Source organism: Hippocampus comes, unplaced genomic scaffold (genome assembly GCF_001891065.2).
Source record: "Hippocampus comes isolate QL1 unplaced genomic scaffold, H_comes_QL1_v1.1 scaffold150, whole genome shotgun sequence".
Lineage (NCBI taxonomy): Eukaryota > Metazoa > Chordata > Actinopteri > Syngnathiformes > Syngnathidae > Hippocampus > Hippocampus comes.
In genome coordinates this window covers 574,387-598,566 of record NW_017805496.1, presented here as the reverse complement: position 1 = coordinate 598,566, position 24,180 = coordinate 574,387, and the positions used below count along the sequence as shown (strand labels likewise).

The 24,180-nt window shown below is 42.5% G+C and overlaps 3 protein-coding genes across 4 annotated transcripts in view; 1 reads left to right on the top strand and 2 right to left on the bottom strand.

Annotated features, from left to right (window-relative positions):
* Nucleotides 1-450: 450 nt before the first annotated feature.
* On the bottom strand, nt 451-19,579 carry abcc12 (ATP-binding cassette, sub-family C (CFTR/MRP), member 12). The gene is made up of 30 exons (XM_019876357.1): nt 18,603-19,579; nt 16,514-16,567; nt 16,339-16,442; nt 16,105-16,251; nt 15,445-15,592; nt 15,060-15,296; nt 14,290-14,463; nt 14,074-14,221; nt 12,436-12,584; nt 11,972-12,079; nt 11,469-11,780; nt 11,255-11,379; nt 10,000-10,072; nt 9,427-9,630; nt 8,689-8,823; nt 8,502-8,589; nt 7,293-7,343; nt 7,005-7,118; nt 6,512-6,615; nt 4,850-5,032; nt 4,272-4,498; nt 4,058-4,195; nt 3,776-3,965; nt 3,524-3,613; nt 3,246-3,435; nt 2,422-2,581; nt 2,264-2,342; nt 1,395-1,508; nt 1,058-1,222; nt 451-941 (listed from the first exon to the last, which is right to left on the bottom strand). The coding sequence occupies exons 2-30, from the start codon at nt 16,559-16,561 to the stop codon at nt 837-839; spliced, it is 4,110 nt and encodes a 1,369-aa protein (XP_019731916.1). The 5' UTR covers nt 16,562-16,567; nt 18,603-19,579; the 3' UTR covers nt 451-836.
* Nucleotides 19,580-19,627: 48 nt separating this feature from the next.
* Nucleotides 19,628-24,180, bottom strand: part of cep89 (centrosomal protein 89) — a 19,672-nt gene continuing 15,119 nt past the window's right edge. For both annotated transcript variants that reach the window (XM_019876362.1, XM_019876363.1), the window contains 2 exons: nt 21,282-21,430; nt 19,628-20,063 (listed from right to left, as the gene is read on the bottom strand). In XM_019876362.1, the coding sequence (XP_019731921.1) occupies nt 19,856-20,063; nt 21,282-21,430 (357 nt within the window). In that variant the 3' untranslated portion in view covers nt 19,628-19,855. The remainder of the gene's footprint in view (nt 20,064-21,281; nt 21,431-24,180) is intronic.
* LOC109519685 (E3 ubiquitin-protein ligase RNF182) overlaps nt 21,427-24,180 on the top strand; it is a 5,046-nt gene continuing 2,292 nt past the window's right edge. Inside the window, exon 1 of the mRNA XM_019876367.1 lies at nt 21,427-21,543. Coding sequence (XP_019731926.1) covers nt 21,498-21,543 — 46 coding nt within the window. The 5' untranslated portion in view covers nt 21,427-21,497. The remainder of the gene's footprint in view (nt 21,544-24,180) is intronic.

Genomic DNA, 24,180 nt, shown 5'->3' with positions numbered 1-24,180 from the left:
TCGTTTGGTGGAAACTCGAGGTTGTAAAAAATTAACCTGAAAAGGTAGTTGTGGAGCTGCCTCATCAAATCAAAACACTGTGTTTGTTTGTTTGGTTTTTTTTGGGAGTCAAAATCATTGATGGGTTTTGGTAAAGACTCCTCACTCGCGAGGAAAAAGTTGTGTTGTAATTAAGTAAAAGATAATCCACTAAAAGTACGAATATAATCAATAATCCTGTCTAATACCCCGCCGCACATTCACTCTTCAAAGTCAATGAAATTATTAACGCCGTATTGGGTAAGTAATCTGTAACTTAAATGAAAGTACAGTGTGTCAATTACCGGTACTGCTGATATTACATTGCTTGTCGGTCGTTTGTTTCACTGAAATTTACCTTTGAGGGATTCAAATAAAATAAAGTGAAATCAAACAGATCAACGCTTCTTTATTAGAAAGTTGTTTTGTACTTTTGCACCCCAAATAAGACGTCATTCTTATTAAATTTAAGTACAGTGGAGTTATGAGTCACTACCGATTTGACAGCCAGGCGAAGACCACTGGCGCCGCCGTGTGGCCAAGAATGAGCAGCAGGATGGAAACAGTGTTCGCACAAACAAACCAACAAACCTATTGAAAAAAAAAACATGTAAAAATCTGATTGCATGCGCAAGTCACTTGAAAAAGTGATTGGAATGCCAGGCATTAACTAATAAATAATTTTAAATACACATCATCTATCACTCATTGAAAAAAAAACAAAAAAACAAAAGTCAAACAACTAATTGGCTCTATGGCCACTACTGTGGGCACATGTGCAACATCCAGTCCGTGAATGAGAACATATTGAGTGTACATCAATGTGCCTCTGACACGTTCACAGTGTTTACGGCCGCCAGGAGCGAGGAGAACAGCGAGTCGGACTTTTTCGACAAGACGTCTGGAATGTCCAGTTCTGCCACCTGTAAGGTTAGGAGTTTGGGTTATGGAGTTTGTCATCTGCAGCAGATAACCCAGTCAGGGGCTTACTATTAAGACATTGTATGTCTGTGCGTGCGTGTGTGTACGTGAGTGTCACCTTTCCATTGTCCATAACCAGAATGCGATCGGCGTGCATTACGGTGTTGATACGGTGGGCGATGGTGAGCATTGTGCAGTGCTGGAAGGCGTCTCTGATGGTGCTCTGGATCAGCGAGTCGGTCTGGGCATCGATGGATGCCGTCGCCTCGTCCAAAAGAATGATCTGGACGAGGGGGAGGAATGTTTCATTTTTACCTCCGAAGATTATGACTTTTTATCCAGACGAAATCCATCCTTGCTTTTGTTATGGCTTAACAACCCCCCCCCGCCATGGCTCCATGGACCCAAAAAGTTTGCGAGCCCCTGGATTATAGAGTATGTGGCCATGTCCCAACCTTAGAGTTGCGTAGCAGCGCTCTAGCCATGCACATTAACTGTCGCTCCCCGACAGAGAAGTTCTCTCCGTTCTCAAACACCGGTGCCTGAAGCTGACCCTCCAATTTGGAGATCTGTGGAGACAAAAGATCACTTGAGGGCCAGTCACGAGATGTGAACGAGAACGTCAACTATCGGCCAGTGGCCTCTCTCTGCAGTCGTTTCTCAAGTGTTGTTTAAAAAGTGTTTCTTAAATGCTCTTTCTGTTAGAGCTGGGCGGTGTATGGTGTACTACTGCACTGGGAAAGAATGAACAATTAACAACAATAAACCTTTAATTATTAGTCTGCATTATTAATCCCCCCATCCCCCACAAAAAAATGACAAACTGATATTGCGCTTTCCAAAAAAGAAAAGGCAGCGTCATAAATTGCTGTAAAGCAGCAAAATTCAAAATGTCAAAATTTAATTCAATTCATTGCATCCATTGAATTGAATTAAATTGAATTGACTCCACTTCCCAGGATGTTGAACAGAATGTGAATTGAAACGAGGTTAACTTTGCATCATGAATGACTTTGAATTTCATGGACTTTCAATTCTAGTTCCTGCAATTCAAATTTCAACTCCAAATTTGCTTCCTGTTTGCAATCTCGATTCAGATTCAAGTGTTGAATTGGAATTTAGGGGTAATTCTCAATTCAATTCTGGATTTCATACAGCCCTGCTGTACAGTTCTTGAGGTTATTTGACGCTGTAAACCTAGGACACTTGTATTTCTTTTTTTGGTTGACTCTTTGATGAACCAATAATTTAAAATGAACAATTAAATTAAACAGAACTAGATTTGGACGTGAAGAGCTTCGTCCCTGTTGCGGGGATGGCTCACCGAGTCCTTCATGTAGGTCCTCTCCAGCGCTACCCAGATCTCCTTGTCACTGTAGATGTTAAAGGGGTCCAGGTTGTACCTGTTGGAGTCGACACGGGTGGTCTTTAGCCAGTGGCAGTCCGCAACGCGCACTGCATGTCCACTTGCTGTTAAGTTACCTGACCGTGCCAATGAATAGCACGGGGTCCTGGGGGATGATGGACAGTTTGCTGCGCAGATCTTGCAGACCGATGGTCGAGATGTCAACACCGTCGATGACGATGCTTCCCTCAGCCGCCTCGACCAGTCGGAACAGCGCCACCCCTAAAGAGGACTTGCCTGCAGAAAATGAAGTGGCAGATGGAGGACAGAATGTTCAGCTCATGTCATAAAACATGCTTGATTTAAATTGTAACTAAAACTGAATGTGGGCGACTCGGTGGGTCCAATGGTTAGCGCGTCGACCTCACAGTGCAGAGGTCGTGGGTTCGATCCCGACTGCGGCCTTCCTCTGTGGAGTTTGCTTGTTCTCCCTGGGCCTGCGTGGGTTTTCTCCGGGTATTCTGATTTGGGAATTTCTCCATTGTGAGACGAATAAAGGTTTTCTTATTCTTATTCCTCCCACGTTCCAAAAACATGCACAGCAGGCTGATTGAACACTCTAAATTGTCCCTCGGTGTGAGTGTGAGCGCGGATGGTTGTGCATCTCTGTGTGCCCTGCGATTGGCTGGCAACCAGTTCAGGGTGTCCCCCGCCTACTGCCCGAAGACAGCTGGGATAGGCTCCAGCACCCCCGCGACCCTTGTGAGGATGAAGCGGATCGGATAATGGATGGATAAAACTGAATGTTACAAGACCCTTTCAGATTTTTTTTTTTTTTTGAAATGTCAAAAGACATCACAAATTTTTTTTTTTAATTCGTGTAGCGATCATACTAGTAATGCTAATGCGATTTGTGCTTTGTCAGAGATAGCATGAGTAACTGTCATTTCTGAATTCTCACCAGAACCCGTCCTTCCCACGATGCCCAGCTTTTCTCCGGCTCGAATGGGGAAGTCCAGCCCGTTCAGGACAATGGGCGTGTTCTCTCGGTACTTCATCTTGTAGTCCCGGAAGGTAATGGACCCACCCGTGGGCCAGTTCTTCAGGATATTAGTGTCTTCCGTGTGTCTGGGACCCTCAGACTTACAATCCTGTTTAACGAGGAGCTTAGATTGGAGATCCACCCGCGTAACGGTCGAATCGGGATTGGTTTTGTAGGGTTCTATAAAGCTATCTGACCGTGATGTACTCTTGCAGCCGCTCCACGGAGTTGAACCTGGCCTCCACCTCTGTGGATTGCCTCACCATGTACTGTAGCATGCCCGTCAACTGCACACATGTCACATACAGCACTCAATGTCCAGTGGCGGGAAGTAACAAAGTACCAAGACTTGACTAGATTTGTCAGATTTATATACTACCTCTGGTCATGTCGTAGTCACTCGGTTAAAGTGACTTCTCAACTGAATGCCGCCGGCGAGTTGTACTCACCTGCGTGGTGTAGGACAAAGCCAGGCCCTTCAAGGACGGACTGATGTGCTCATTACTAATCAGAACCACAATGAGCGCCACAAACAAGGTCGTCAAGGCTGCCATTAAGTCCAGTCTGAAGGAGAGCCAGCGGGTCCCAGCGTTAAAGAGCATGTAGTAGTTGGAGTTGATGTCGTTCAAGGACTTGAACCTATAACACAAGACAGGACAACGGCACCCAATTATTGGTGTACTGTCGTGTTCCCGAGGAGCGTAGCAAGACAGTTGTAAATGTTATCTTACAGCTGGATGTGGCTGTCTTTCATGTCGTAGGCGTGGATGGTGCTGAGGCCCTGCAGAGTGGATGTGGTGAGGCAGATGCAGGGAGAGCGACTGATGTTCTCCATCTTCTTCATCAGGCGGATGCTCCTCTTGAACATGCTGCAGAAACAACATGAAATTCTTTGTCCGAGGTACAAAGGGCACAGCCCGGTGGTCCAAAGTGGTGTTAACGCACAAGAGCATGAGCGTGAACAGAAGTCCCATGATGAACACAGCGATGAGCATGAGGGGTAAGACGGCGGCGATGGTGATCACTGTGGAGCTCACGAGCAGGGTGAACTGCAAGAAGGGATCCAAGTAGATCGGAATAACACTGTCTACCTCCTCCTGGTCTTTGGAGAAGCGGTTGAGAATGCGGCCCGTTGGTGTGGTGTCGAAGAAGCTCATGGGACTGCCTATGATCTGGCAAGGTCGATTAAAAAAAAAAAAAAAAAAATTAGCTCCATTCAGAAAGTCAAGGTCGAGGCATAAACAAGAGGGTCACACAATAGAAAGCAAGAAGATGCACATATGCAGATATAGTGACACTTTTGAAAGTTGGAGTCAACAGAGGCAACTTGACACCATCTGTGCCCAATCACGTTTGCTTGCATAATACATCAAAATGAATGCCTTCATTTTTCCGTCATTTGCTTTGTAATAAAACGTCTGAGATACTTGACATTACATCACCCTGACCAGATGATTGAAAAATGTAAGGTCAGCAAAATACACAGATGTTCATCCTCAGTGATGCCGAGACCAGCCGGGTACCTTTTTGACCAGGATGTCGTGGAAGTGGCAGGCCGCATTCAAGGTGACATGAGTGTAGAAGAAGCACTTCACGGTGGTCGTGAACAACATGAACAACATCATCATGGCGTAGACCAGCCAGTAGAATTGGATGTCTGGGTTCTTGTAAATGTCACCGGGCTCTGACGTGGTTTCGTTGGCTGACTGGACCCAGTAACATGAACCTGTTAGCACTGGGAACTTTTCTTTCAATCAAGTCATAATGCTGCTTTGGCATTTTCATTCATGTGCTTTGATCTGAATTGGTTCCTGCCGCCTCTGCTGCAATGCAGTAATAGGAGTAATTGTCGGAAAATGGAAAGAGTAGAAGCGCTCGTCATAATAACGACAGTAGCAACATTTGTAGATCAGTCGTGATGGCATCAAAGTAAGGAACGCCCATTTGCTCGCCCCTTCCTTGCTAAGAATGGAGCCTAATTGCTTCTAAACGATGCGCCTGCTGTAAGGGTAAAATGCCACCTTGTATGACCGTTTTCTCATGTTAACTTTTCGAAAGGAAGCAAAGTTGCATTGCATTTTGCTTTAGTTTTTTTTTTTTTTTTTAATTTATTTACAATGGAATCGTTTTTGTGACACCAAGTTAATTTTCTCCGTGAAATGAGGCTTTTTCATCTGTCCAGGGCAGAACAGTAGTAGCAGAAATAGTAATTGCAGTAGTGTAGGAGGAGCAGTCATTTTAGTCATGGCAATAAAAATACAGGTAGTAGTACTTATAATAATATATAGTAGTTAGCAGCAGTAGTATTAATGAAAATAGTAACCATATTAGTCGTCAAAGTTGTCAAAATAGTTGTGGCATAATCCTGTCTTGTTTGTTTTTTATTTCAGTTTCCAGCTGGTGAGTGGGCGTTACCTCATCAGTCACACCGTTCTCGAATCTGGCCTCGTTCTCTGCTTGCTTTATAAACCAGGCCACGCCAACAACTGACTGTCGGATTCTTAGCCTTGCTCACGACTCTGTCTCCAAGTGCCTAACTTTCTAGACGTTCTTCACACTGTCGCCTCCTAGCCTTGCCTCATGAGTTCACAGTACAGGATTTTTGTTCGAGTATTTACCTTGTTTTGTATTCTTGGTTTTTGTTCGTCGTGCATTGGATTTTCTTGTCCTTTAAATTGACACGCAATTTTCGTTCATGTCGTTCTTTGCCTTTTGCAACACTTTTTGTTTCTTCTCGCCTTTGCCTGGTTCTTTGTTATCGGCGTACTTTGTTGTACATTGTGGGTCTTGCGTTTTTGTTCATAAATATTTTTGTGACCAAAACTTCTTATCTGTGTCCACGCTTTTGGAATCCTCATTCTGTCCGGGCTTCGTCCGGACATTTGACAAGTACTACTATTAGTAGGAAGAGTAGTGACAGCAATACTAGTCTTTGTAGTCAAAGTGCTAAAAATAGTAGTACCAATAGTAAGAGCAGACTAGTCGTACCAGCAGGAATAGTCATCATGATAGTAGCACAAGTACTGTGGTAAAATTGTGAAGTGTGTTGGCTGTTCTTCGAGTGGAGTGTTAAATTCACCCCTTAGTCTGCATTTGTACTTTGATAAACACAGCATGTAGTCTTCAAACTACACTCACTGTTTTGAACAAATTACGCGTGCGTGCGTATGTCCATATGTTCTCACCCCACTGCCCTGGTCAAGCCAATAGCTGAGCCACCAGTTGCAGAAGGCCGTGGAGCTGATCATCAGCACAAAATTCAACATCATGAGGAAGGTGATGATGTAACCTGAAGAAGTGGAGCACAAATACCTGCATTGTGTCTGTGTCTTTATAGAAATATATATTTGTATATACAGCTGACCCCCACTCTTTGAGTAGCGAAAATCGGCGTATAATTGACACTCAGTGAAATGCATTTGGGGGATGGGGGGATTTAAATAAACCTAAAAAATTATCCCCCCCCCCCAAAAAAAAACAAACAAACAAACAATAAACCTCCCAATATGAGTTTTCCAGGAAAAACGGGTTGGCTTCCCCTCCAATTATAGCATGCATCGCCACCTCCCGCCATATTAGGAAAAAATATTGGAAGGAAAAATTGAAACCAAGCCTCACTGCAAGTATGTGGGGGTCCACAGTATATTGTACACACGTGTGTGCGTGTGTGTTTTCAACCTCCTGCAGCCTTTATGTACTGTCTGTAAATGCTCCAGGACACAGCGCCCTCTGTGGACAACTCCTTGCTGACCAACTGGTCCCCATCCTCCACTGCTGACATTTTCTGACTCACTGTAATACACATATTCAAATTTACACACACTCTTTGGACACCTAATTAGGTACACCTGCTTGATCAAATGGCATCCAATACGAGAGCTCTAAAGTGAAACACAGTTCAGTATTGTGGACCTTTTTGAGGTGGACATCATTTGTATCGAAATAATTTACAAAATCCCGACTCACATTTTTGGCTGGTGATGTCTCCCACCTCAACTTCATCTGTGATGTCGAAGGCTGTGAGGGAGAGCAGCTGTCAGTATCTCACTAATACAAGTCAAACACTCCAAAAAGTGCTGTAATAAGACCGCAAAAGTAACAGCAGTAGTTGCAGTGAATGCTGTGACAATAATAGCAATATTAGAAGTAACAGTAGTTATTGTAGTTGTCATAGAAGTACAAACGGTAGTAGTTGCAGTAGCAAGATAAGTACAGCGAACAACAGCAGATTCGCTGCTTGGCATTTGCAAATTCAACTACAGTGGTCCCTCTACTCACGAAATTAATTGGTTCTGGAAGAAATTTCTTAACTAGAAAATCTTGTAGGTAGAGACGCATTTTCCATGTAAATGCCCTAATCTGTTCCAAGCCCCCCCCAAAATTCAGACATAAATGTTTTCTAAATCATACAAATGCATCAAAATATGTAACAAATACAAATTACAATTAGATTACTGCACAATAAATGAGAGTTGTGCATAGTGTAAAAAACAAAGCCCTCTGTAGTTCATATTCTGTCTCAGAAGAGGTTTTTGCCTGCTGTTTTATAAAGAACTGATCCAAGGACGTTTGCTTTTGTCGGCTTTGAACAATCCTTCGAAAATGTCCGAGGCAAACATCAGCATACTGAGCGATCGTCCGACTGGTGAACGCTTTTTCTGGGTGATTCACATTTACGTAAAACTATCGGAACATCATTACTTCAAGACGGCATTACTTTGGTGCCGTCTTGTGGCCGCTGAACTATTTTGGTGTGCCAGGAGGAGCTCCATTGAGTCAGGCCTTTGCCTTGTCTAATACTTTAGAAAAGAAGTGCTTTTCCGCCACCTTGTGGCCTTTATAAGAAATTACAAACCATTTTAGGGTGAATGGATCAATTACTTGATTTGTGCTGTTTGTAACAGGTGTCAGTCCATATCTCCCATGAATAATCGAAGCTGACTCTAGTCATCATAGCAGTAGTAATTGAAGTGGATGACGTAGTAGTAGTAGTAGAAGTAGTAAAAGTGGTGGTAATCGGCGCATTAATAGGAAAAGTAGTAGCAGGAGTGACACCGGTTGCCTGGTACAATAAGAGCAATCTACCAATCGAATATCAACTTAGTCCTCTCAGTCAGTATTGGTAGTAGTAAGAGTAATATGCAATGTAGTAGTAGTTGTACTAATAATTGTAACCGGGGTTGATGATTCCGCTCTTTGCTCGATCTCCCAGCTCAGGCTCCATCGTCTTCATGGGCTGAGCCTCCTCCTCTTTTTTCTCCGTCTGAACACAACATGAAGTCATGCTTCAATGTTAGGTGAAGGAGAAGATGAGGAAGCGGAAGAAGATGAAGAAAAAAAGGCAAGTGAACGCCAATCTGACTTTGGCCTGTTCTGCGTGGTAGCCACTGATGAGCTCAGCATAGCGTCCATTGGCCCTGATCAGCGCCTGGTGGTTCCCCGTCTCCTGGACCTCGCCGTTCTCCAGCACCAGAATGTCATCGCAGAACTCCAGATACTGATGGAGTAGTATGAATAGCAACAATAATGCAATTCTGTAGCCTGCTCTTATACTGAGAGGAAACTGTGAAAGTGTTAGCCTAACTCCTGAAGAGTATTCAGGAGACGCTCTTGCATAAAAATTATCATTCAAGGATGGCACAAAACTGCTGAACAATGACTCATTTGTACAGATTTCTCACAAAACTCAACATTTTTATATCATTAACCCTTTCAAGGACAGCAGCCACTACAGTGTACAGCTGATCATGTTATCAGGTTACAGGTTATCATTATTGCTGCATGAAAGGGTTAAGGTACGATGTTTATCCTGCATACTATTCCAAATTCCCCAAAAACATGAGGCTTAAAAATCCCAGCGTAAACACTACAAAGGCATCTCGACCATCTCGTCATGATAAATGACATTTCAACTTCAAACTCAAGACGAATCCTTCATATTCCCAGTTTGGCACCCGCAGATTCACATCTTCGCAGTGACAGACGAGTTGCACAAAAAAAAAAAAAAAAAATCTATAGCGGGTCCGCAACAGGTAAACTGCGATACAGCAATAGTAGTACAGTAGCGAAAGTAGAACTTTACTCTTCACGGCCCAGGTACCTGGAGTTGGTGCGTGACCAGGATGATGGACTTTCCCCGCAGCCGGCGCTTGATGCACTCCTCAAAGATGTGCTTGCCCACGTGGACGTCCACAGCCGAGAGCGGGTCATCTAGCAGGTAGATGTCCTTGTTGGCGTAGACGGCCCGAGCCAGGCTGACCCTCTGCTTTTGGCCACCCGACAGGTTCAGGCCACGCTCGCCGATCTGACCACAACAATAATAAGCAAGCGAGCTTTGAGGGAAAATTACGGCAATCGACAACACCTGTAAAAGCGACAACAGAATTCAAATCACAACAGAAATGAACAACGATAGAAATCAACCAAAATGATAAAAATAAACACGAAAAAAAAACTGTTGGAATCACAATAACAATAGGAATCAACACTCGGAATTAAATCCCAAAAATGACAATAAAAGCAAGAGCAATCAACAAAATAACATAAATCGACAATAACAACATATATCAAATAGTAAAAGAAGTCACTCACAATGTATATCAAATAACAGAAATAAAAACTGCACAAGAAATCAACAACAGAAACAAAAATAACAGTATAATGGCGAGTATACCTCGGTCTGATCGGCGTGTGGGAGTATCTGCAGGTCAGCTCGAAGGCTGCACACGTCCAAAACTCTTTCGTATCTGCACAAACTCGCACGTGAGCACATTTTAACTAACTCGTTACATCACCCCGCATCAGAGAGAGCGAATGTCTATGAATGTAAAAAAAATAAAATAAAAAATCATCACCCCGCATCAGAGAGAGCGAATGTCTATGAATGTAAAAAAAATAAAATAAAAAATACATGTTGGGTTATGAAATGTGAAATGCATATGTACCGGTACGTATTTAGTTCACTACTATACGAAACCTGGGGTGCAATGACTACCGGTAAATGTTGTGCGGTCTTTTGCTATAGTGTGGAAAAATTATTTATATTAAAGACATTGAAAGTTAATGGAAGATATTTACATCTACTTTAGTGGTAATAGGAGTGGCAGTAATAGTTGTAGTACTCATAGCAGAAGTAATATGCGGAGTAGTGTAAATAGTCGGAGCAGCAGCAGTAACAGTAGCAGTCGTGATCATAGTCTTTGAATTTCGCCCATTCAACAGTAAATATGCTCAGATTCATGTAGTCCTCTAATGAAACTAATTCTAGTAGTAGATATAGTAACAGGAGCAGTTTTGTGGAAATCGTAGTAGTAAAAGTTGTAGTGCTAATTGTATTGGAAGTAGAATTCGCAATGGCAGTCATTAAAGAAATAGTGCACTATTAATATTAGGAGTTGTAATAGTAGCATAAATAATACTAGTCATGGGAGTAGAAAAAGTTATGAGAGTAATAGCAAGACAATAATAGGAGTAGAAATAGTACGGTAATAGTAACAGTGGTTATATTCCTTGTGGTAATAATAGTACTGTAGTCGTAATAACGTGTTGTACTCATTGTAGTTGTTGTAGTAGTAGTAGTAGTAACAGGAGCAATTTTAGTCGTAATCGTCCTAGTTGTTGTAGTAGACGTAGTAATGGGAGTAATACTAATAAGAGTAGTAAAATAATAGTAGCGGTAGTCGTAGTGGTATTGTTAATAGTCGAAGTAGCAATACGATACCATAGTAGCGGTAGAAAGCTGTAATAGTAGAAGCATTGGTACTAGTAATGGTACTCGAAACAGTACCAGGACTACCAATAGTAGCAATAGGGCTAGTCGTAGTCAAAGCAATTGTAGTATCATAAATGGTAGCAGTTGTTTTTCTTTGTCTTTTTCATTATTCCGGTCAATCATTTGTGCTCATCTGTTTGTCATGGTGCGCATTTACGTGTCCTCGTCCAGAGGGTTTCCCATCAGGATGTTTTCTTGAAGGGTTCCGTGGAAGATCCACGCCTGCTGGGAAACGTACGCAAAGGTCCCACTGGCCGAGACGGAGCCCTGGAGGAGGTGCATCTAAAAACACGAAGGCCCCCACGTGAAGGTCTTCATGTTTGGATCGAGTGTAGTGCCGTGGCGGAGGTAACACGAGTGCTGCAACTCACCTGCTCCAAAATGCTCAAAATCAGTGAGGTTTTCCCACTTCCCACATTCCCGCAAACACCCAGCAACTTGCCCTTGGGAAGCGAGAAGGAAATATTCCTCAAAGTGGGCAGGAAGTCCGTATTTTCATCCGCCTTGTGTCCAAGGTCTCCGTTGGCCATCAACAGCCCTCCATTAACCACGCCGGACGAGGGCTCGTCACTCCGGATGTCTGGTTTTCTCCAGGAAAAGCTAGCGTTTGTCATCTCGATGGCCGAGTCGCTGGATTTCATTTGCACCAAATAGGGATCCGGATTCTGGATCAGCAATATTTTCTGTAGGGAAGGATGCAAAGTTAGACATGGGCGGGGGCGGTCCAGGCCAGAAAGAGTTTATCGGCCTTCAGCTGTTCCTCAAGCCCACTGCAAACCGCTCCATGAAGATTCTTCGCCGACACTGCCATCGATGAGCTCCGCACCAGCCTAACTTCCACAACGGTTAACAGACACCAAGTCAAGTTTCCTACCCTGAGACGTGTCACAGACACGGCGGCTTCGGCCAGTGCCTTCATGGACTGCGGCATCAGAGCCAGGCAGAAGCGCATGGCGTTGAAGATGGCGATGGTGGTGAAGGCCTGGCGGTGACATGCACAACACGATCCTCATCCACAGTCTCGATGCTGCTCGAAACACTACCAGTGACTTACACTTACAGCCCAAGTTTGAAATTGGATTAGTTTCATCACAAAAGTCTTTTCTCTTCATTTTCTAGCATTTCTATTGCCTCCGCATCTTCCAGGACATGTGGATGTGAGATTTTTTTTTTTCTTTGTCGCATCAGATTTCAGTTATCGCCATGCCAGTGTACTCTGCCCGGGGTCTTCAGAATCAGTTTTGCTGTCTGATGAATTAGCAGACCAGCATCCCTCTCCAGCGACTGTTTTTCAGTCAGCTATTTCTTAATCCTGAGCTCTGGTTGTGGTGTACTCACTTCGGTGGCGTTGAGCTCCCAGCCCAACAAGGTGTGCAGCAGGAAGGTGAGCACGGTGGCTAGGGTGGGGATGATGCTGGTGATGTTGGTGTTGGCGTTCTGGACGTAACTTGTTTGGCGCAGATATTTTTTCTCTCTTTTCCTTAACTCTGAAAGAAATCCCCGAAAAAAGGTCACTGTCATCATTTCTTAACAACGAACGTCGGTGATTTCATCATTTTAGCCATAATCGTATATATTTTTATATTTTTGCTTTTCTCAAATGACCATTATTTTTACACATTTTTCATTCATAATCTTCATAATAAGTTTGCTTTTGTAAAAGTAATTCTGTCGAACCACAGTTCAAAAGCAATGTGCGATTTTTACTGGTAGTTTTTCATGACTTTTTTAAAATTCATTTTTACTTTTGTCAGATTCAAGTGATTTCTGCGATCAGTGTTATTTTTTCCTTCCACGAACAGAGGAGTACCAACACCTTTGTCCATGTGGGTACAATTCTATGATTTTATTCTTCAAAAATGCAAAACAACCTTTGATACGACATTTTATGCATAACTTCATCATTTCATCCTAAAAAAATTGGATTACAGTGGTACCTCTACTTCTGAACGTCTCTTCATACGAAATTTTCAAGTTATGAAACACCTCAACAGGAAAATATTGCCTCTTATTACGAAAGAAATTTCAAGATATGAAAGGTAAAAATACAGTATAGCTGCTCTGCTATTGGCTATGACCGAGCATCATCCTGGCCTCCCATTGGCTAAGAGGGACCTCTACCGTATGTGCCTGTGTGTCGACAGAAAGATACGTGTCGATGCAGCATCCTCGTCATTCACCCCTCGGGCCATGTGGTGTTCTGATAGTTTTACGTAAATGTTAATCACCCTGAAAAAAAGTGTTCACCAGTTGAGTGATCGATCACTATGCTGCTGTTTGTCTTGGACATTTTCAAAGGATTGTTAAAAGCCGACAAAAGCAAATGTCAGTTCTTTACAAAACGCCAGGCAAAAACCACTTCTGAAAGAGAACATGAACTAAAGAAGGCAAAAAACGATGAGGACGCAGTTAAAAGTTAAATGACCATCATTTTTACAGTATTCTTTATTCCTTTTTTTTTCCACATGATGCACAACTCTCATGTATTGTGCAATAATCACTTGTAACAGGTATTTGTTACATATTTTGATGCAATTTTATGCTTTATAAAACATTTATGTCCAAATTTGGGGGTGCTTGGAACGGATTAGGGCATTTTCATGGAAAACGTGTCTCAACTGACAAAATTTTCTAGTTAAGAAATTTCTTCCAGAACCAATTAATTTCGTAAGTAGAGGGACCACTGTATTTTCTTCTAACATTCAATAACACATTTTCACTTTGCATTCTTGACAATTTTTCATTTCTGTAATATGTGTTTCATGACAAATGATTTATTTTATGATTTTAGCCTAAACAACCGCAACTTTTTTCTCCTAATATTTTGACCTTTTCTCTTCCAAAAATTACACGTTTAAAAAATTGACAATTTTCTTACGGTACAGTGCTTTTGATTCTGGGAATGCTGGCATAATATACCTGTATATACCCTGTTGGTAAATTCTAGTCATTCGTCCCCAGATGTGTAAGCCATACCTGCGATCTTCTTCTCAAAGGACTCTTCCCAGGCATACATCTTGATGAGCTTGATGCTGCTGAGGATCTCGTTCATGGTGCGAACACGACTGTCCGTCATCAAGATGGATTTGTGTCGGAGCTTGCTGATGATCTTGGCCATTAAAATCTGAGAGCAACACTTAGTGAGCGAAATAGTCTAAAATAATGCTGCAGGTGGCGCTTTGGCTTCCTGACCTGCATTGGAACGAAGACCAGGTAGATACCGACACCCATCAGTGCCGTGATGCCCAGGATGAAGCAGGCGTAGACGATGCACAGACACAAGAGCACTGGGGACACCACCGCATAGCTGCCCAAAACCACCGACTCAAACAGCTTTTGGCCATCAGTCGTCAGGACGTTAATGATCTTTGGGGAAAGAGATGACCGTGTTGGTTTGAAACAAGTCCACTAAAAATACAATCCATAAAGTGAAGGGGTGACCAACTTTGTCAAACGCACTGACGCCGACCTTTATTGATTCAAGACAGAAGTTTTGCAAGAAAAAAAAAGTCTCAGAAACCATGCATATTCACGGCTTGGCATTTGCTGTTTTTCTACTCAGACAAAAGCAATTAAAGGATGACTTTGGTGCTATTTTGTGGGATCTTGGTGCCAAAAAACTATCTTGAAGTGAGACAAGGTGCTTCATTTAGACAAAAGTAGTGCTTTTTGCCACAGCATTGCGGCCTCTCTGGACATAGATACCGAATTCCTAGTTTTTACTCATAACGCTGTCATTTCAACCTAAAAAAGCATACTTGAGTTTTTCTTTTAGAAAAAAAAACTTTGCACATGATTTTATTAATTTAGCTGTTTGTAGTTTTAGTTGCAGTTAATGTTTTTTTTGGGGGGGGGATTTTTTTTTGCCCCCAAACAGTATGCATTTACAGTATTCCTAGGACTTTTTCCCCCATTTTTTCTGCTTCAAAACCCAAATGAAAGTTGGAAGATGTGGGCTGTACCTCTCCCATGGAGATGCCGCTGTGCACCCGCTGCGAGATGACCTTCTGGTAGGCCAGCATGCTGACAGCCCCCTTCAACCTAACGGCAGTGCGCACAGTGACAGCCCACACCAGCGAGATGAAGAAGCTCTTGAAGAACTCGGTGGTGAACAGAGCAAAGCAGAGGCCGATTCCATATATCTGAGTCGACTTAGAAGGGTCGCTGACATGATTCATGATCAGGTGTACCAGAACAGCCTAAGAGAGGTTGAAAATTGTGTTAAAATGGTGGAAGCTGGTACCCAATAAAACCAAGGTCCATGCCTAGTGGACCAGTGATTGATATTACTCCCAGATTTGTCTGAAGCCCTTTTTTAAATGACTTTACAAGATGGAGTTGACTGACCGGACCCACAAACGCTGAAACCATGGCAAGGACCCCGGCTATGACAGAGACAATAAGTCTGGTTCTTTGGAAACGAAGAATGGTTCGGAGCAAAGAGGCCTTTTCCAGACCCGACTTTCCTACTTCCTCCTCCCACAGTCTCTGGAGCCTGAGGAGAGCACAGGGATGTTTCTGAATCATTCTCATATTTGTCTCAAGAGACTCAACACTATCCGTCCATCGGGTGTGGCACGACATCAAGACCTAGGATCAGGGCGATTTTGGATTGTCCACGAGACATTTTAACCTGACACATATGGTGTGGTTTCTGGTCTACTTGCTAGATCCAAATCCAAGCTTCTCCAAGAAGGTGTCTGTGGCATTCAGATCAAGGTCAAACTGGACTCTTCCTGATCGTTGAAGAAACTTTGAATCAAAAAAGGCTTCTTCAGTTCTACATTTTTTGTGGAGTCTTCCTATTTATGTCTCTGGTGGGTGTGCCCCCCAGTGGATGGTCACATAAAGGTTGTTCTTAGATTAAAGGTGAAATGTCTTCAACAAACATGTAGGAAGATTCCAGTTGCCCCAGTTCTACATTTTCCGAAAGGAACAACTAGTTCACACACACACACACACACACACACACACACACACAAAAAATCACAAATAGCAGCTCTGGACCTGTCCGTGCTTCCACTGGCCTCATCCAAAGGCGACAGGTGGAGGGTGCTAATGTCCAGCCTGTTCCGGAATAGGCCCCAGAAGATGGAGGTCAGCCATGAGAAGGTGGAATAGGACACGAACCCTGCATTGTCCATCGGGTGGGGGCTAGACGTAAGAAGCCAAACAGACCTCGTGTTAGCAATGGGTTCGTGACTTTTGACAAGGAAGCACCACTGAGTGAAGTTCACTGACTGCGCCGAGGTCCAGCGGAAAGGTTTGAGAGTTTGAACGCTCTGCTTGTACTTCCCAAACAGCGACAGGGGCGTTTTGCTGCCGGCATTGTTGGTTCCTTTCATCTAAAAGTTGAAACTAGAGTTAGGTTGATCATGAAAGCACAGGAGGAGGTATTTATTTGCTGGCTACTCACACAAAAGGGGTGCTTATTTATCTCCGAATCAGGATCTTCTGCCTCCATCTTGTCCTGTAGTCAGACGCAGAGCATTTACCAACCATCTGTGAGTGGATGGAAGTATTTTACCCTGAGAAAAATCCCAAAGCCGTAGCCTATCCCAGGTGAATTTGAACGAATATCCAGCAAGTCGCAGGGCACACAAACAAGCCTTCACACACACATTCGCAAATTTTAGTCGTCAATGACGATCACAGGCATGTTTATGGAATGTGGGAACGAGAAAGTCAAGGTTCATGAGATTGGCTTCAGAACATTTATCATCAAATGAATAGTACGGGAACACGTTTCCTGTTTCCAAATAAATTCTTAACTTATGAAGAGATAAAAAAAATATGCGTTCAGTGCCGAGGTGAGGTCGCCACGGAGGTCCTCAGTCACGCAAGTATTGGAAGCTGCCTACCCTTTCTGGTTTAATACCCTGGATCAGTCTCTCTGGTATTGTTATCTAGTAGCCGGCTTGTAATTTGATTTCAACTCAACATTCCCTTACTTTGCATGTCTTACTTAGGTCGAGACAAAGATTGTTGAGTACCTCCAGCAGGTTAGTGCCAAAGGCCTCACTCCTCTGTTCTTGGGCTTGGAGAAACTAATCAATGTGCCTTGGTTGTGTTGGTGGGTCAGGCACTCCCTCTAAGCACACTGCTTTGGCCAGACTAACCAAGGCAGTGTTGTGTATGCGCGGAGATACCACAGTCCAAGCAAGTAAAACAACAAGACTTGCAGTCAAAAACACAGTAACATGAAACATACATATTTTTGATATTGACTCTGTGTGATGTTCAACCCAGCAGTCATATAGTGAACCCTAACACAAGCATTTTTGGTTGCGTTCTACAAGAGTTTTTTTTCAAGATAAAATCAAAGAAAAAAACTTGACACTAGCAAATATTTTAAGTCACCGTTTTTAACTTTTAGTCAATATTTGGCAATTTTATCCTCTTTATTTAATTATACTGTACAACACGAAAACTTTCACAATCATGTAAAATTTTCCACATTTCATTATGTTACAAAATCATCTGAAAAGTGAACACACACACACACACACACACACACACACACACACACACACACACACGCTAAGTAAGTTTGTATGTACTAGACTTATTGTATAACTTGCTTTAAGCAAATAACGTGCTTAAAATTTTTGGTGAATCGACTTGACTGGCTTGATTTTTTTTTTTCTTTCCATAGCAACTTGAGACTTTCTTGAAACTTAAACGGAACAACTTGAGACTTGCACACATTTAACTTACTTCCACCCCCTAAGTGACCCAATGCACCTGCTTGGGGCTGTGTGCTCTATTCAGCTTCAAACAAATAATGCTTCATCAATACAACACAACCAACCAGTCTGTAACAAGTTTATCTAGTACCACGGAAGTTTGATAGACAAACTTTGTCCCGGGCTGTTGCACCCTGCCTATTGGCTATGTATGCTAAATCATTCCAGGTAACATGGCATGTGTCTTCTTTCTACGTGAACCAATTGCATCTCTCTGTTGTCTGTGCATTTCTTGAATATACTGCACGCACATTTTACACGGACTTGGGAGAGCTGGAACACTCTCATGGAGTGATTCATGAAAACTTTACTATCCATACAAATTGAAATGTACCGTGATGTTGTCACACAATCAGCCTGGAGTGGCCAATCTGCAGCACCGGAAGAATTCTCAGTGGGCCAGCCTACTTTATTCAATTCATACAGCCTGCAGGTTTCTTTCCAAATGAACAAATAAAGTGTCTTAGGTCGATCAAAATGTGGCATCATCATTTCATTCCAATTACATGTCCACGTTGTACAAGAAGGGTAGGCCATTATAAAAAAATATATACATATACATACACACATGGATGCCTTAACACCTTTAACACAAAGCTGATGAAATTAATGTGACAGCACAGACAATATATGATTGCATTTTTGACTGACTTTAGCGTGTTTCAAAAAGTTGGAGAATTTCAGTGTGGCCCTCAAACAAAAAAGCGCGGACATCCCTGGTTTACAGACTATAGTTCAAAGGAGTTAAAAATCTGTTACCTGCAGGTGCGTGAAGTACGAGGAGGATGATAGCGTCTTGCGCAATCCGAATTAATCCCGAGAATGAAGCAGCATTCTTTTTTCCCCCTTCAGCACTGGCTACACAGGAAGCCTCAAAGGTTACAATGACGAGAAGTGAGCATGTGGAGCACATTTACAAGCACCCACGTGCACGCACCCTCCCTCTTTCTCTCCCACTCAAACACATATGCATACACGTATGCATGGCACTTCCAGCTGGAAAGACTTCACACAAAATATTTGACTGTGTGGGCACCAGATCAAAACAAAACCAAAAAAAAAAAAAAAACATTGCTCCTGGTGATATTTCTAATTTGTTGAATACTTAATTTATTTGTTCGGGAAACAAAATCTTTTTCAGATAATGTTGTGACTTTGTCGTCCTAAAAAATGCCACTGTGAAATTTTTTTTTTAATGAATTTCTTCTCATGACACTTATGTTTGGATGCACGCATTTTTACTTTTCATCCTTATTTTTATTGCCATTATAATATGACACTTTAAAATGACACTTATGTTTGTATGCACGCATTTTTACTTTTCATCCTTATTTTTATGGCCATTATAATATGATGTTTTAAAATGACACTTATTTTATGTAGCCTTGATTTAACCAGGTAGGTCAGTTGAGAACCATTTCTCAGTAACAATGGCGACCTGACTGTTGTTTAACTCAAGAGTTTCATGATTTTATAAGAAGGTGTATGCAGGAATAGTTGTTACGCTTGTATTATTGTCCATGTTTTACGTTGTGTTCTGTTGTATTATTTTTGTTACTTTACATGAAATATTCTGTAAAGCGCTTTGTTACAGATGCAGCTGTTGTGAAAGCACTATATAAATAAAGATGTATTGTATTGAATCGTACTGGAACAACTATTTATTATCTTTCCACTAAAATTACACATTTTTACTCAATTTGATTATTTCATCCTTGACAAAAATAAATATTTGTTTCTTAAAATATTCAGATTTTATTCTTGTAAAATGTACACCGTATTTCTGTCAACATCTTTTTTTTTTTTCAAGATCATTTTTTCCCCCTCAGTCATCAAAATGATTTCCTGGCATCCATTCGATAGATCAACTGAGAATATGCAGTGTCCTGGTAGTTACTGTGAGTGTACTATTGCGAGCATTAAAGAAAAAAAGACCGGGGGTAGGGTTGCCCCAGAAGTTTTCAAAATAATGTCTAAATAAATAGAAATGATGCCTGCACGATGCCCCTCTTCTAGCTGTAGAAATCCAGACCTTGTCTGGTTTTATCATCACAATCCTGTTCTTTGAGGAAGCTCAGTGGACGCTCAGGGGAGACGGGGTCGGCAAAGGCCCGCCGGAGGATGTCACCGGTGGGCCCGGAGTGCCAGAGACTCTCCTTGATTTGCTGGTTCTCCCTGGTGGCCGCCTGCCACACCACCTCCAGCTCCTCCTCCACATCGCTGAACAAGAAAAAGTCACGTCATGAGGTGCAACTCTTTGTCTACATGTGCTATCGTTGTCTTTTTTGACACATTTTTTCTCACTTTTGCGATTCAGTTATTAAAAATTACGTTTGCCGTGTTTTTTTTTAAATGAAAAATATACCATGCCTTTACTCATAATACTCAAAATAATTATTCCCCCAAAATTTTGACTTTTTTCATATTCTGATTTCTTTTTCTGAATTATACGGTAAATTTCATTCATTGTTTTACAATTTCGTCCCAAATAAAACTGTCGTAGAAAGGGTTCTGTCAGTCGTCCCTTTCTACGATGGAACTTTCCTGTACGACTGAGAGCCTCCACAAGCACCAAATAAAACTGGACATTTTTCTTGTTCCATGTTATTTATTTATTTTTAAAGTACATATTTGTCACTCGCCCGCTTTCATGTCGTGACTCTTCCCCTACCTTTTTTTCTCTTGCCTCTCCTCCTTTCTCCTCCAACGGGAGAACTTTTGCCGTTTTTCCTCCTCGTCCTCTTTCCTCTCCTCTGTTCTTCGTAACTGCAACAGTGTGTCGTTCCTTTCTTTCACGCCCCTCTCCAGCTTCTCCTCTTTCAACTTTTCATCTTTGCTCCTCCACCCTTTCATATTTATGAAGTCATTTCTACACTCGCTCTTCCCTGTCCTTCATTCTTCAGAACTGCAACAATTTCTCTTCTTTGTCCTTCGCCTCCCCTCTCCTTGAACTAATGCTCCTTTCCCCTCCTCCTTTTTCGTAATTTATTCATTTTCTTTTTCCCCTCAACACCATCAGCTGGATCACTCGCTCTCCCTCTCACTCTCCCGCATCTGTCTCTCCTCCTCCCTTTCTTCATCCTCAGCTCCTCTCTTCTCAATCGTCCATTCATCCTTTTACATGCTTCTCCTTTTCATCTTTTTCTCCACTTCAACCCATCCCTCTGCTTTCTCTCCTCCTCCGAGATCCACTGCATCCCTTTCCCTCCTACTTTTGTTTCAACTATTTTGTCTCATCCCTTTCTTCCTCCCTCTTTCTCCCGCTCCTCCTTTCTCCCATCTCACACTGTCGAGTGCATCACTCTCTGTCTCACTCTCTCCATCTCCCTCTCTCCTGCATCCTCCTCCCTCAGCAACCATCACCTCTTTTCTCCACTGCATCAATCGCTCCTCCCTCTCCTCATTTGTTGCCTTTCTTCCTCCTCCTCCTCCTCCTACCGTTTGGACTGCAGCAGCCTCTCCTCTGCCTGCTGCCTCTCTCCCAGCAGCCTCTGCAGGTGGAGCATCTCCCAGCGGTGAGAAGCCGCCTTGTCCGCCGCAGCCTCCTCCAGCGCCGCCAGTCGGCTGGACGCCAGCCTGCGGTACACCTGAGACAGAGAGCGAGACAACGAGAAATTAACGGAGAGAGAGAGGGGGTTGCCATGAGGGAGGTGGATGCACATGGAGGAGGACGACATCGCAGCAACAGCACCGGAGCGAGGTGAGTGCTGTGGTGATATGTGCAGACGTCCTGTAGCAACAGATGTGCATCTCTCTCTCTCACACACACACACACACACGCACACACGCACGCACGCACGCACGCAAACAGGTTATGTTGACCAACTGCCTCAACCAAGTTGACCTGATGATGATGATGATGATGATGATGATGCTTTTAAGGAGTGATTATTTTGAACATGATGTTTGGCATTTTGTATGTCTACATGTTTGTTAAAGCTGTAACTAGGGGCTAAGCATCCCATGGGAATCGTATCCATCCATCCATTTTCTCGAGAACTTGTCCTCATCCCAGTAGAGTTGAGGGTGAGCCGGGGCCTATTTTAGCTGCCCTAGCATATTTGCGATTCATTTCTTGTGGATATATCAAGGATTTTTGGGGAATCTGTCCTGGGTTATTTATTTAAAAACTCACCTCACCGCTGCTTGTGTTTAGGCCAAAGCCCCATCCAACACCAAAGTATTGCTTTGGTATTACACAGGCAGAGGTTTTATTCTTACAATATACCTGTACTTATTGTCGTAGGCCATTGCAACATTATGCATAGTTAAAATATTAACATGATTTACAGTTGAAACTCTCCTTGAATAAAGGGAAATAAAAATGTAGCAATGGTTAGATTTAAATATGTTGGAAGAAAAATGTTGAACTCAAATTACACTCTAGTAAATCTTCATATTTCTAGAGCCCATATAGACATGTCTGTGTTTTTTTTTCTTTTTTCTAAATACATGAAGTGTTGAAATTTAGTACTGCATAGCTGGGATACAGCCTGAAATCTTTTTCACCCTCCTGGTTATCCAGATTTTTCGAGTGGGCCTGAAACACGGGCGAGCTGACGTAGCCAAGGAACAGCTTCCTTAGTGATGATCATTTGGCCAATTTCTACCAGCACAATTTGCTGTTAGCAATCAAGCTATGCCTACGTCCATGTGCACAGTTGTGCGGCGCACTTCGCAAGACAGCGGCAAGATTTAAATGTCGTGGCTAACTTCACTTAAGTGTGCTCTAGGAGATTTTTATTCTGTTTTAGGCACATAGGCTAATTGGTTTCATGACCCAGTGTCAAAATTTAAACCCTGAACTACAGAACCATGATGCAGATACGCTAAGCACTCACTCATTGTGCTGCATGGAATCTCCTCATTTCTTATTTTTCTTCGTGGTAATTATTCATTCTTAACTTTGCGACCAGGCTCAGTCCATAAGGCCACCGCGAAATGTCACAATTTTCGCAACTCAGCGTCACTGTCTGGTATACTTGATGATAATTTGGTGGCAAATTCTCTATGAGGAGTTTGTTGTGGCAGAAGCCCTAAAAATGTCAAAAATCTCGGAAAAAGGGAGCATTTACTCCAAAATGACAGACTACTTGTGCGTTTCACAGAGGAGTTCATCGACTTCTGTCAGTTGTGTTCTTCAGGTCGGCCTTCCACCAGACAAAAAGATAATTGCCTGCAGTGAAAAATGTCAATTATTTTGTGTTTCTTTCCCCCCTCAGGATGACAGCTCATAAAGAGGAGATTCTTTGCTCTCACTCGGTTGAATGATGTTAAGATGTGGTTTGTTTGTACTGTATTAGTGGTAACCACAAACACCTGATTTTGGTCTGTTAATACGAATCACTTAAAACGCTTAGTTTTGATAGTGAAGGGGACATAGTATAGAAAATGTCCTTATTATTGGGTGTACCCCCCCCCCCCAAAAAAAAAAAACCCGCATCTGAAGTGAGAATCTAAGTAACAAACCAAATTCACAAAAAGACTGCATGGCTTTTACATGGTGCTAACCAGTTGAAAAATGGAGCCAACAGATAGCGGCTAATCCAAAAAGCATGTGCAGATGGTGAAATGCGTCACGAGCCGAGTAGAATGGGTCTCGGCGCGCCGGTGGTATTTGCGCGTACTAAAATGAGGGTCATTCAATAAATAAGGTTATTTTTTCGGTATAAGGATTTCTAATACAGAAGCTTACTCCCCCCCCCAATGTAGTGTCCCTGCACTGTCACATACTTTTCCCATCTGTGCACAAGTTTCCATACTCCCTCAGCGTAAGAAATCTTTGGCCTGATGTCTCAGCCGGGCGCTCACAACACTTTGACTTTGTAGTCACTTTTTTTATTATCTCACCAGTATCATGTCCGGGACAGTTTACTAGCATGAAACTGAGCTACTTTCCAAAGGCAAAGCTCTGGGGTTGTTTTAAATCCACAAGTTGTAATTCTCTTTTGTTTAATGTGACAGGAAATTTCAACTGGGAGAGGCATTAAACAACCAAAGCCTTTTTTTCTTTTTTGAATTTGTCAATATTTGCTGAACTGACGCTTTCTGTGGAGTGAGAACTGGGTTCACTGGCACACAGCTCATATTTTAAGTTGGCACTGATGTCAACGCAAAATTAATAAATGAATCATTCATCCAAACGATGGTGTTGATCTTGAAATAGATCCATGGCACCAATGGACAAATATGTGAAGTCCTGGCCCGTGAGTCAAAATGTTTTTTATTGTGCTTACGGGCACTTGACCTCCACTCACCTTTCAGCTAACAATCAAATACATTTGCAGTCATGAAGACATCCCTATACATGTATATTTGAGCCCCCCCGCCAACACAC

Coding starts and splice junctions, on each gene's coding strand:
- abcc12 (XM_019876357.1), bottom strand. CDS start 16,561: ATGGAGGCAGAAGATCCTGATTCGGAGATAAATAAGCACCCCTTTTGT. Junction 11,781..11,971: donor TGTCTGTGACACGTCTCAGG/GTAGGAAACTTG, acceptor CCTTCCCTACAG/AAAATATTGCTGATCCAGAA. Junction 3,436..3,523: donor GGCTGCAAGAGTACATCACG/GTCAGATAGCTT, acceptor CTCGTTAAACAG/GATTGTAAGTCTGAGGGTCC.